The sequence below is a fragment of the Myotis nattereri genome (assembly GCF_964212035.1).
Source record: "Myotis nattereri genome assembly, chromosome: 15".
In the NCBI taxonomy this organism is placed as follows: domain Eukaryota; kingdom Metazoa; phylum Chordata; class Mammalia; order Chiroptera; family Vespertilionidae; genus Myotis; species Myotis nattereri.
Genome location: NC_138090.1, coordinates 40517416 through 40529829, shown reverse-complemented (window position 1 = coordinate 40529829; position 12414 = coordinate 40517416). Strand labels below are relative to the sequence as shown.

General features: G+C 50.2%; 1 protein-coding gene across 2 annotated transcripts in view; it reads right to left on the bottom strand.

The window, feature by feature from the left end:
• Positions 1-12414, bottom strand: part of SPTBN4 (spectrin beta, non-erythrocytic 4) — a 76890-nt gene that overhangs the window by 10399 nt on the left and 54077 nt on the right. For both annotated transcript variants that reach the window (XM_081106903.1, XM_081106902.1), the window contains 7 exons: positions 7239-7463; positions 6251-6340; positions 3739-4017; positions 3522-3652; positions 2880-3084; positions 1600-1980; positions 140-384 (listed from right to left, as the gene is read on the bottom strand). In XM_081106903.1, the coding sequence (XP_080963029.1) occupies positions 140-384; positions 1600-1980; positions 2880-3084; positions 3522-3652; positions 3739-4017; positions 6251-6340; positions 7239-7463 (1556 nt within the window). The remainder of the gene's footprint in view (positions 1-139; positions 385-1599; positions 1981-2879; positions 3085-3521; positions 3653-3738; positions 4018-6250; positions 6341-7238; positions 7464-12414) is intronic.

The window sequence follows — 12414 nt, the reverse complement described above, 5'->3', positions numbered from 1 at the left end:
CATAAAGCATTTATAACAGTGCCTGGCACACAGAGGTGCCTTGCAGGTATTGGCTATTGTGATTCTTACGGGAACCGCTGATGGGCTGGGGGTGGCTGCCCAGAGGCAAGTAGGAAGCCTGAGGTGGGAGGAGGAGCACCTGGGCTTGTCAGCTGCCCCAATCTGTCCGGAGATGCCATCCATCCACGAGAGCAGGTCCCGGGCCTGGCTGTGGAATCGCAGGGCATCGGCTGTGGAGCTGACGTGCAGGCGGGCGTCCTCGCAGGCTGCTAGCAGCTCCTTCCAGCCCTGCATCACCTCCTGCTCCCGGCTGGCGATGGCCTCCGCGTGCTCACCTGCATACACCGTCCGCAGCTGTGCTGCCCCCTCCTGCAGCTGCCGTACCTGAGGGGCACGCCAGGTCGAGCACCAGGCCTCCATGGAGTCCAGAGCACCATCCCTCCATGGGGTCCAGGCTCCGCCCTCTCTTTCCCCCTTCTGCTGGCTGGGTACAGAGCTTAACAATGTAAGAAGCTCGCACCCTGGTGATAGCACAACTGGGTTTCCCTTATCTGTTGCCTTTCTTTTTGACTTACCTGGGTTCTGACTTCTTTTAGACCTACCACCAGATTTCTCTCAGTTCACGCTCTGCTTTCTTTTGGTCTGAGGCTCTATGTCTAGTGGGTCTGTAGACATTTCTCAGGCCCACCTCTGTCATGGTTCAGGCTGATCTGATTTCTTTCAGGAAATTTCTTTCCCTCTCAATGTTTATGAGACATGCTGTCCATTTTTTTTCACTCAATTTTTTTCAGACTCATACCTACCTGCTACTGCCCAAATTCCTTCAGAACGGCTATTTGATTACTGTCAGGTCTCCTGCCCAGTTCCCACTGGTTCTACTGTGTGAGTTCTATTGGACTCACTGTCTGTTGATTCAACCTTAGAGCGATCACCACATTTCTATCAGATCCACCACTTAATCACTATCAATCTCTCTGCCTGGTTTCTAAAAGTCATCTACATATTTATGAACAAATAACTGTCCAATTTCTGCCTTCCATTATGCCTGCAACCCTGTTTCCTTCCGTTCTGCTGTCTGAATTCTCTTAGGCCCACAGTTTCATTTCCATATGATTTCTCAGCTCCATCTCCCCGTTCCTGTCAGACCCACTGCCTGATTTCTATTAGCTCCTGTGCAATTTCCATTAACTACCCCCCATTGAAAATTGTTAAGGAAAATCATATGATTTCTATCAGAGACCTCCTGTCTACTTTCCATCTGCTCACAGCCACATTTCTCTTAACCCTTCCACAATCCCCTTTAGACGATCTGAATTTGGGAAAGATTCACTTCACAGTTTGGAGGAGAATTCCTGCCCAACCTGCATTGGAAATACTGTCTAATCAGACATACTGCACCACTCTTTTCTGCCACTGTCTGATTTCTGGGTGCCATTTCCTACCTGGCCACCATCCAGTTTCTGCCTGTTCTGTAGTATCTGCTCCACCATCTAATTTTAAAATGCTCTACAGCCTGACTTTTGCCTGCTGTGTTGCCCACATCCCTTGGCCATGCTGCCCAGGCCCTCCCACCTTCCCTCCTGGCCGCCGCCACCCCACCTGGGATACGAGGAGCTGCAGGTCATGCTCAAAGGCTCGAAGAGTCCGCTGCATGGAGCTGGCACTGGGCCTGGGCTCAGGCGGGGTGGTCAGGTGGGGCAGTCGCCTCCGCTTCTCCTCAATCTGCCCCTGAAGCTCCCTGGCGTCGCTGAAGAACTTGTGCAGCTCCCGAGAGGCAGCCAGCAGCTGGGCCCGGGTGCCCATTAGCTCCAGCAGCTCAGCCCAGGCCTCATTCAGCCCATCCTTCCACTCAGCCATGGTGGCCGCTGCCGTATGGCCACACTCGATCAGTTCATCCACCATCTGGTTCACGGCTGCCAGCCGCTCCCGCCCTGCTGTGCCGGTCTCGCTGGCGAACTCTGAGAATTTCTCCTGCAGCACCTGCCACCAGGAAGTGGGGGGCACAGCATGGGCACAGGTGTATACACCAGGTCCCTCCAGCCCACCATCTGATGGCAGGTCAGAGTCATAACAGTAATAATAATAATAAGAGTCATAATAAAACATAACATCTAACACTTATGGAGCACTTTGTAGCAATAATAGTAACAACAATAATAAAAATAATAAGGTGAAATAATAACAACACTCACTGTGTTAGGCATTGTGTGTGCCAAGTACTGTCCTAAGTGCCTTACGTTACAGGTATCCCCCTTATCTGGGGTTTCACTTTCCAAAGTGTCCGTTACCTGCCGTCAACTATGGTCCAAAAATATTAAATAGAAAACTCCAGGAATAAACAACTTATAAGTTTTAAATTGTCGCCATTCTGAGTAGCATGATGCAATCTCAGCCCGTCTCGTTCTGTCCTGCCCGGGACGTGAATCTTCCCTTTGTCCAGCCTCTCCTCCCTTGTACACTCCCCGCCTGGAGTCAGTAGCCACTAGGTTCTGAACTTGACGCTCACGTTATCACAATGCTTGTGTTCAAGTAAGCCTTAGTGCACTTAACAATGGCCCCAAAGCTCAAGCGTTGTATTGCTGGCAATTTGGAGATGCCAAAGAGAAGCTGCCCAATGCTTCCTTAAGTAAAAAGGCACGTATGTATAGGAAAACATAGTATATATAGGGGTTGGTACTATCCGTGGTTTCAGGCATCCACTGGGCCCTTGGAACGGACTCCCCGTGGATAAGGGGGACTACTGCATATTAATTCGTTTGGCTTACAGCAGAGCCATGAGTAAGTGCTATTATTATCCTCGTATTACAGACGGAGAAACGGAGGCCCAGAGGACCTCAGTTGCACACACAGTAGCCTCTGGTGTTCTTGTTGTTACTGACCGTGACATGCTCAAAGTCCTGGCCAAGCTCAGGCGAGCCAGCCACCACCTCCTTCTCGGCGATCCAGTGCTCGAGCTCGTCCACCTGGCGGCTGAGCTGGTACAGCCAGTACTGCTGCTCCAGGCCCACCCTGCGCTCCTCGCCCAGCTCCTTGAGCGCCACATACAAGCGGTCCACCTGAGACTGCCGCCGGCTGATCTGCTCGCTGGTGGGGGACAGGGCGGGGCAGAGATGGAGCCCTGAGGCTTACAGGACAGAGCTGAGGCCCCTGCCACCCTCCCAGGGCATGGCTGTCTCCTCTGAACCTTCAGGTGGGGCAGTGCTCCCTGGGACTCCTCCACACAGGACTCTGTTTTCTGCAAGTGTTGGAGTCCGTCAACCCAGTACTCGGGGAAGACTGCCCCCTTGCGCTCCCTAAGCTCCCACCCCTCCCCGCAGCCTTTCTATCTGCGCCGGGCCCTGCCCTCCAGTGGCTTGGATGGGGCTCCTGACTGCCTGCCCGAGTCCGCAGCCAATCCGCCTCACCTCCAGGTTTGTGTGGACGGAGGTCTAGCCCTGCGCCCCCTCTCCGATCTCACCCTGGTCCAGGCCTCCCAGATGTGACTCCTACTCCCGACCTCAGGGAGGGCTCCCGCTGCCCACCTGTCCGGGTGCCCCAACTCCAGCAGCGCCCGGCACTGGCGCGACAGCTGCGCGATGCTGTCCTCGTAGTTCTCCACGCCCTGCTCCAGCTGCAGGTGCTTCTTGAGCAGCTGCAGGGTGCTCTGCTCGTCCTGTGGGCACACGGCGCCGCGGTGAGGCGGCCGCGGCCGGCCCGGGCTGCAGCGCCCCCGACCCCGCCCCCCTAGCCCGGGCGCACCTTGCCCTTGTCCTCACTCATCATGAGCAGCTCCTGCTCGCCCAGCCACGCCTCCACCTCGGCCAGGTCGAAGTAGTACTGCTCCACCTGGAAGGCGGCGTCCAGGACCTGCTGCCGCCGCTCGGCCGCCTCGCGCAGTCCGGCCCAGGCGCTCTGCAGCTGCTCCTGGCCGCGGCGCACCGCCTCCGCCTCGGGGCTGCGCAGCGCCGCCAGCGCGCCCGCGCGCTCCAGCACCTCCTCCAGGCGCGGCCCGTGCGCCTGGATCTCCCGCCGCAGGCCCTGGGGACGCGAGGTGGGGGTGCGTGAAGAGCCGCGATCGGAAGCCAGGCAGGAACGCGTGCGCTTCCCAGGAGAGGCGGGCAAACACCCGCACATCAGCCAGCCAGGGCCAGGCCCCACACAAGCCGGTACTCATTCGCTCACTCGCTCAGACCCCGTGTGGCAGGTGGGAAAGCAGGCACAGGAGGCGAACCCGTCACCCTGAGAACAAGTAGCTCGTAGGGGGGTGACAGGATTTGAAAACAGGCTCCAGAGCCAAGACGCCTGGTGACACAAGAGAACACAGGCCTGGCAATCAGGCTGCGTAGGGACAATTGGAGTATAACTTGTACATAGCAACGTGCACAAATCTTAGGGGTACCCAGATCAGCACATGGAACACTCCATCACCCCAGACTTTCCCTCCACCAGCTCTGTCCTTGTGGAGTACCTTATTTAACCTCTCCTGGGCCTGTTTCCTCATGTCCCTTCAAAGGGAGATAATAATAGTCAACACTTATTGAGTGGCTGCTACCTGCCAGGCACTTTGCTGAGTAAGGGCTTTACATAACACAGCCACTCATCCAGTCTTCACTCCAACCCCATTCTCATTGTAAAGATGAGGAAACTGAGGCACCAAGAGGCTGAGGAACACGGCCAAGTCACATGGCTAGTGGCCGCCTGTGTGGGTGTTGTACCATGCTGCACTTAGAACTGTGCCTGGCACACAGTGGGTGCTCAGTCAACATCAGCAACGATTGTTCTTTTAACAGCCCCTGTGGGCCCAGCCCTCTCACACCCGGCTGAGGTCCAGTTTTAAACATTCAGTGCACTTGAAAGTGATGAGCCGGCTATGCGTGTCCCCAGCACCGTCCACAGCAAAGAGTAATTTCATCAAGATGGAAAAACAAAACGTGAGAAAAAACTCCAGCCTCTTAAAGAGCTCCATCTGGTGCAGCATGATCACGAACCTTTCAAAATAATTTGTGTACCCACCTCCCCACCATCCTTGCAACTTTTCTTTTGTTTGTAAAAAGGGGTATTGACAATACCTACCTCAGGGGGTTACTGTGCAGATTAAATGAAATAACCTACATGACCCCCTAGGACAGTACTTGGCACGTCATCTTCAATCAATGCATTTTTGCTATTATTATTATTATTATTATTATTATTATTGTTATTATTATTATTCCTCTGTTATGTGCCTTACTTTGAGCTTTGGTAAAAGAGTTGCTTTGACCAAAGGTTTTCTCTCCTAACCGAGTGGAGAACCCCTGCTCTAGACCAGCTCTACTATTTAGGCCTGGAAACTGAGGCCCAGAGAGTGCAACAGAGACCTAGTGATTTTAGAGCAGTGGTCGGCAAACTGCGGCTCCCGAGCCACATGCGGCTCTTTGGCCCCTTGAGTGTGGCTCTTCCACAAAATACCGACTTCTGCGCATGGGCCACAAAGTTTCAATCGCCCTGTACATGCGTGCCCGCACGTGGTATTTTGTGGAAGAGCCACACTCAAGGGGCCAAAGAGCCGCATGTGGCTCGCGAGCCGCAGTTTGCCGACCACTGTTTTAGAGGCTCGAAAGCCCCGCGGTGCTTAGCTCAGAAGTCAGCGCTCTCTCACCGATCCGCTGTTCTTGCTCCCTGTGGGCGTTTTGAGTTTTTGTCTGTTGTTGTTTTCCTTTTTCGTGGCCTAACAGCCACTCCCCTTCTAGTCAAGGGACTCTGACTTTCTTTTGGCGAACCTCCTTGCTTCCGTCTCATCACAGGTAATTAAGTTAAGGCTGACTCCACCTGCTGTTCAGAGAGTGGGCCCTTTAGCGGGGACCAAGCCAACCTCAGCCGTCTAAACCCCTGCCCTCCACCATTAGCTCAGGAAGTAGACATGTGACTCCAGTTGAGCCAATAAGAGTTATTCCTGGAACTATTGCTGATTACTGAGACTGGGCATCTTTTTAAAGAGAGAAATTTTCTTCAGTTTTGTGTGGGATATAAACTTGAATCTGTTGGAGGTCTCTTACCACCAAGAGAGGAGAGTTGGCTTAAGAACAAAACCAATGCAGAACAAACAAACAAAGAAGCTGAAGCAGAGCAATTTACGACATCATGGGAGCACCTGGACGCATCTGTGTACCTGCTGTGTTTTCAGCGACAAGATCCAATTAATCCCGCCTTTTGGCTTTAAGCACCTTGAGCATTTTCTATCACTCAAATGCAAATGTGTCCTAATCCCCACCAGCGACCAGAATCCGCTCACCTGGTTCTTTTTGATGTACTGCTGGACGGCCTGCAAACCATTGCCCCGCTCCATCTGCATGGCCAGTGGCAGCCGCTCCTGGACCCATGCCTGGAGAGGATACAGGGAGCCGGTCAAGGGGAGAATGCATCCCAGGATCCCTGCATCCCAGCTAAACTGTGAGCCACCTGCACAGGATCCAAGGCCCTTTGTTGCCTAAGAGCCTGCTCACATCACTGGCTGCCTCTCTGGACAATGCCCCATCTTACTCTCTGCACTCAAGCCAGGCCCATGCCTATCTCTGGCCTTTGCACAGGCAGGCTTTCCTTCCTGGAATTCCTTTTCTCCTCCCTCAGCAAGCTCATGTGTACTCTTTCTTCACATCTGAGCACAGACACCCCTTCCTCCAGGAAACCCTCCCTGGCTTCAGACCTTGACCAGTTGCCTCCTCTGGGCTCCCATAGCCCTCTGACCCGCCCCCCCCCCCCCGCCCCCATCACAGTCCTAACCACCCTGTGACTATCTGGGGACAGATAAGTCTGTTTTCCCCTTTGGACTCTGAGCCTCTATGGGCAGCAAAGGGGTCTGCCTTGGTCATCCTCGTGACTCCAGCATCTTCCAAGCAAAGGGCTGGAGCCAGAATGATAAAATGAATTAGTGAGTGAATGAATGAATGAGCGAATCAGGGAGTGAGTGACGGAAAGGAAATGAATGGATGAATGATGAGTGAATAAATTAATAACAAGTAAATGAGTGACGTACAAAAGAATGAGTCAATGAATAAATGACTGAAAGCGAGTAAATGAATGTGAAAAAGCGAATGAATAAGTGAATGAGTGAAAGACTGAATTACTGAGTCTCGGGTCTCTTGAAACCCTTGAACCCGCCAAGGTCCCTTGGCCTCGCCCCCGCCTCCACCCGGTTGGCCCGCCGACCTCCCTGGCCTCACGCCCCGCCCCGTGACCCCGGTCCCGCCCCCTCCCGCCCGGCTCCCCGCTCCGGGCCTCACCAGCTCGTCGTCGAGGTCGTGCGCCACCTGGTGCAGCTCCTTGGAAGCGAGCAGCAGGCGGCGGCGCTGCTGCAGCGGCTCGAGCAGGCGGACCAGGCGCTCGCCCACCGCGCTTTGCCGCTCGCCCACCAGCTCCTTGCTCGCCGGCTCCAGCGGCAGCGCCGCCGTCTGCGCCTGCAGCTCTCCCACCTCTCGGTACCACTCCTCCACCTGCGACTCCATGGACTGTGGGAACAGGGCAGCGTCACGGGCCCGCTCTCCCTCCCGACCCTGCGGGGGCTCTCCAACGCCGTGACAGTGACAGCAAGCCCTCGCCGCGCCCACCAGTCCACTCTGCCCTTGCCCAAGTCCCTCAGAAGCCTGCCCCCTCTCTGACCTGCAACCCGCTAGGCTAGTTCCTGCCTCAGGCCTTTGCCTTTGCTATCCCCTCAGCCGCGCAGGTGCTTCCTTGTCCATTAGATTTCAGATCAAATATTACCTTCCCCAAGAGGCTCACCTGACCCCTTGGACTAAAGTCGTCCATTAATTTTTTTAGTTCTCAGAAAAACCTTCACGGTTGATGGTATCCCTGTTTCACGGAGGAGCAAACTGGGGCCCAGGGAAGTTAGGTAATCTGTCCAAAGAACCAACATTTCCAAATTGCAAAAATAAATACAAAATTCTAGCGACTTAAATGGTTGATGTGATATAGGATAGGCACAAAGTGCAAAAGCAGAGGAGAATTCATCGATTTTATAGAAGCCATTTCAAATCCCCAAGGAAAAGATGGATTATTCAACAAATGGTCATAGGCCAACTGGCTAACCAGGTTAGCTGGATCTCGTCCTCACTCTCTATGCTGAGAACAATTCCAGATGGATTAAGTGGAATAAGAAAACCCACAAGGTAGATGGAATAAGAAAACCTGGGCAAATGGTTTTATAATCTTGAGATGGAGAAAATCTTTCCAAGCACAGAAACCATAAAGGGAAAGATTTACAAATTTGGCCACATAAAATCCTTTCACATCAACCAAAGTTTCTAGATGTAGTTAAAGGCAAATGACAAACTGGAAAAATATTTAATATGTATTAAAGCAAGGAATACTGTCTTTAATAATCAAAGAATTCCCCTTTAAACTACTCCCTTTGTTTCCACAGCACTGAATTGGGTGTTTTTATTTGTAGGTTTTGTTCTGTTTTTGTTTTGCATATATATATATATATATATATATTGATTTCAGAGAGGGGGAGAGAGATAGAAACATCAATGATGAGAATCATTGATCGGCTGCCTCCTGCACGCCCCCTACTGGGGATCGAGCCTGCAACCCGGGCATATGCCCTCGACTGGAATCAAACCTGGAACCTGTCAGTTCCCACTGAGCCAAACCTGCTAGGGCTTGTTTTGCTTTTCAACCCTATTCTTTTTTTTTCTCCTAATCTTTATTGTTGAAAGTATTACATAAGTCCCCTTTCCCTCCCATTGACCCTTCTAGCCCCTCCCGCCCTTCCCTAGGCCTTCACTACTCTATTGTCTGTGTCTACGGGTTATGTCTATATATGCATACAAGTAATTTGGTTAATCTATTCCTACCTACCCACCCACCCACGAGGTTTACTAGTAATCTCTTCACACCCACCCACCAGGTTTTTTATTGGTCTCCTCTTCCAGAATGTGAGTTTCATGAGGGCAGAGGCTGTGTCAATTCACCTCTGTATTCCCGAGTTCCTAGAACAGTGCCTGACACATAGCACGTCCTTCAACTGTGATTTGTTCAAGGTACAAATGAATGACATCAACAAGGAAATACCACCCAGGAGAGAAATGGGCATCATATGTGAAGAGGCAACATACAGAAGAAAAAATAAATGCATGAAACACGCCTAGTCTCACTAATGAGCAGAAAAATACAAGTTAAACAAGCTATCCCTTTCTACTCATCAGATTGCCAAAGGAAAAGAAATTAAAAGGTCAATAGCATCTAGTGTTGACAAAGATGCAGGGAGCTCGCACACTCAGCCACGTGGGCAGTGGTGTAAATGAATAGGGCCTTTCTGAAGGGCAATTTGGCAGGTCCTATCAGAATGCGAACTGTGTCAAAATGCTTTGATCCAGCACCTGTATATCTGATTCTAGGAATCTATCTAAAGAAGTACTGGCACATATGCACAAAGATGTCTGTCCAAAGATGTTCATTGTAGCAGAGATGTCTGTCCAAGGATCTCATCATAGCAGAATTTATAATGGGAAAAATTGGAAACAACCTCAATGTCCATTAGGAGTGAAATGGTTAAACAAATCCATAACAGTATTGAATGATAGTCGAGACTTACTGTCAAGAGGAAAAGCAATTTTCAACATACATTTTAATATATATTTGTAGTGGATTGCACATGCATAAAACTTCCCTGGAATAGCCCACTTGGTATGGCTCAGTGGCTGAACACTGACCTATGAACCAGGAGGTCATGGTTCCATTCTCAGTCAGGGCACATGCCTGGGCTGTGGGCTCGATCCCCAGTAGGGGCATGCACGAGGCAGCCAATCAATGATTCTTTTTTTTTTTTTTTAAATATATTTTATTGATTTTAGACAGGAAGGGAAAGGGAGATAGAAACATCAATGATGGGAGAGAATCATTGATTGGCTGCCTCCTGCACGCCCCCTACTGGGGATTGAGCCTGCAACCCAGTCATGTGCCTTTGGCCAGAATCGAACCTGTGACCCTTCAGTCTGCAGGCCGACGCTCTACCCATTGAGCCAAACCAGCTAGGGCAATGATTCTTATCATTGATGTTTCTGTCTCTCCCTTTCCCTTCCTCTCTGAAATCAATAAAAAATATTAAAGAAAAAAACTTCCCTGCAATAAACAAGAATTAATAACAGATGGTACCTATTCTGGGGATGGGAATGTAGTGAATGGGAATGAAGATGAAGTAGAGACTTCTCACACAGGGTTTTTATATGTCCCCCCCCCCATTCTTACCCAAGGATATGTTTATTGATGCGAGAGAGAGAGAGACTGAAAGAGAGGGGGGAAGGAAGAGATTTTATAGAAACATGGATGTAAGAAACATTGATTGGTTGCCTCCCGTGAGTGCCCTGACTGGGGATGGAACCCAAAAACTAGGTATGTACCCTGAGTGGAATCGAACCCACAACCTTTTGGTTATGGGACAACGCTCCAATCAACTGAGCACCTGACCAGGGCTAAATGTGTTTTTGTTGTTGTTACTATTCCCCCCGAGCATATTTTTTTCCATTGATTTTTAGAGAGACAAACTTCTATGTGAGAGATACACATGGATTGGTTGCTTCCCACACATGCCCCGACCAGGGCTGGGGATCAAGCCTGCAGCCAAGGTATGTGCCCTTGACTGGAATCGAACCTGGGACCCTTCAGTCTGCAGGCTGACATTCTATGCACTGAGCCAAACCAGCTAAGGCAGTTTTTTGATGTCTGAAACATAAAATGTATTTATTTAAATTTTTAAATTAAACATGAAAAACAAAATAAAAATATTAAAAACCCACATAGGTAAATTTGTTAATGCTAGAAAGAGGTCAAGAAGGGTGCACACCAAATAATAACTGAGGTGCTCTTTGGGGTGTGAGACTGGGAGGTATACTGAAGGGAGGCTTTGTTTCACTGAAGACTTGTAGGTTAGTAAGATCTTTTACTCAAAGTAATATGCACATATGACTTGTGTGATTCTAAACAGATGGGGGGAAGCTAGAAAAGAAAACAAAATAACAATGAATTGAGTGGTAACAGATTAGGGCAAAAGACTGTAAGCCAGAGCTTAAAACTTAAGAACCACATCAAGATTTTTGTTCTAAGGTTCTTTAGTGCAGAGCTGTTGGTTTTGCCTACTCACCACCCATCCCTTCCTTCCTTCCTTCCCAGCACCTCAAATCCCACTCTCAGGTCCTGAGCTTCTTGGGCAACTAATAAAACCTACAGGGCCAAGGGTGACCACATGACCCAAGCCTGGCCAACCGGACACTGAAATCACCCTGGCCATGGGATAGGGTTATGCGACCTATGCTGGGCCAATGAAAACCCTCTGGCTTCCAGAAGAGCTGATGAAATCCAGTGGGTCCAAGAATGGCCATGTGACTCAGGCCTGCCAATGAGAATACTGAATCACCATGGCCACAAGGGTTGGGTAAAGGATGGCATGTGACCTAAAACTGGCCAATGAAAACTCTTTCCACTTTTGTTGGAACCGTGTGTGAGCTCAGAAGGGGTGCTCTCTTTCCCACGGGGTTCCTGAGCCGATAGAAGGTAGACCTGCCATACTGCGGGCCATCTCGCCACGACGGGGAAACAGGCTCCCAACAATGAGGCCAACACGGAGGGAAGCAGGGTGCAGAAGCCGAAACAGAGATTCATAATTATGCCTGAGGACATAATTTGAGTAACTGACCCAGCCACGCCAGAAGCTGCATACCTTCTGAACCTTTCAGTACGGGCGCCGACACATCCCTTCTTAGCCTAAGTCAATTTGCGGCTAAGTCCTATGAACTGCACCACAAAGAGTCCCAGCTTATATAGTTCATATTCTGGAAGGGTCATAAAAATGAGTGAAAATCAAACCATAACAAGTCAAAACCACCTAAGATGGACATTTTTAAAAGGCTTCATCATAAGCTACAGAAATCAAAGAAAAATAAAACAGTAACCCCAAAAACCTTTTTTGCTAGGAAAATGAAAATGAGAATTCAGGAAACTCTTAAATACAGTCTGAAATGTTCACGTTATAAGTCCCACTTCCCATTAAATGAAAACCCGTCCACAACCTCCAGCAAGTGACCATATGACCTCAGACGGAATGATTCCAGACACTGACACTTTCCTACTTCTACGAACATGCCACGTATTTTGAACACCCATTTAATGTATATCCTTTCCTGAAAACATTGGCAAAGAATGCAGAAGCACGCTGGTCATTATACACACAAAAAGATGGCCAGCCTCCTTCTATGTTCAGGGCAAAGCAAATTAAAATAACGACACGACAGTTATCTGTCACTTCCCAGATTAGCAGAAATGAAAAAGCTTGCCAATGCCTAATGGTGGTGACTGCAGGGACGATGGATGCTGCTAGTCGCACTGCAGGTGTCCCACTGCCTTTTCAGGAGGGTGTTTAGCAATAGCTACCTTTAATGCACGTACCTTTTGGCCCCGGAG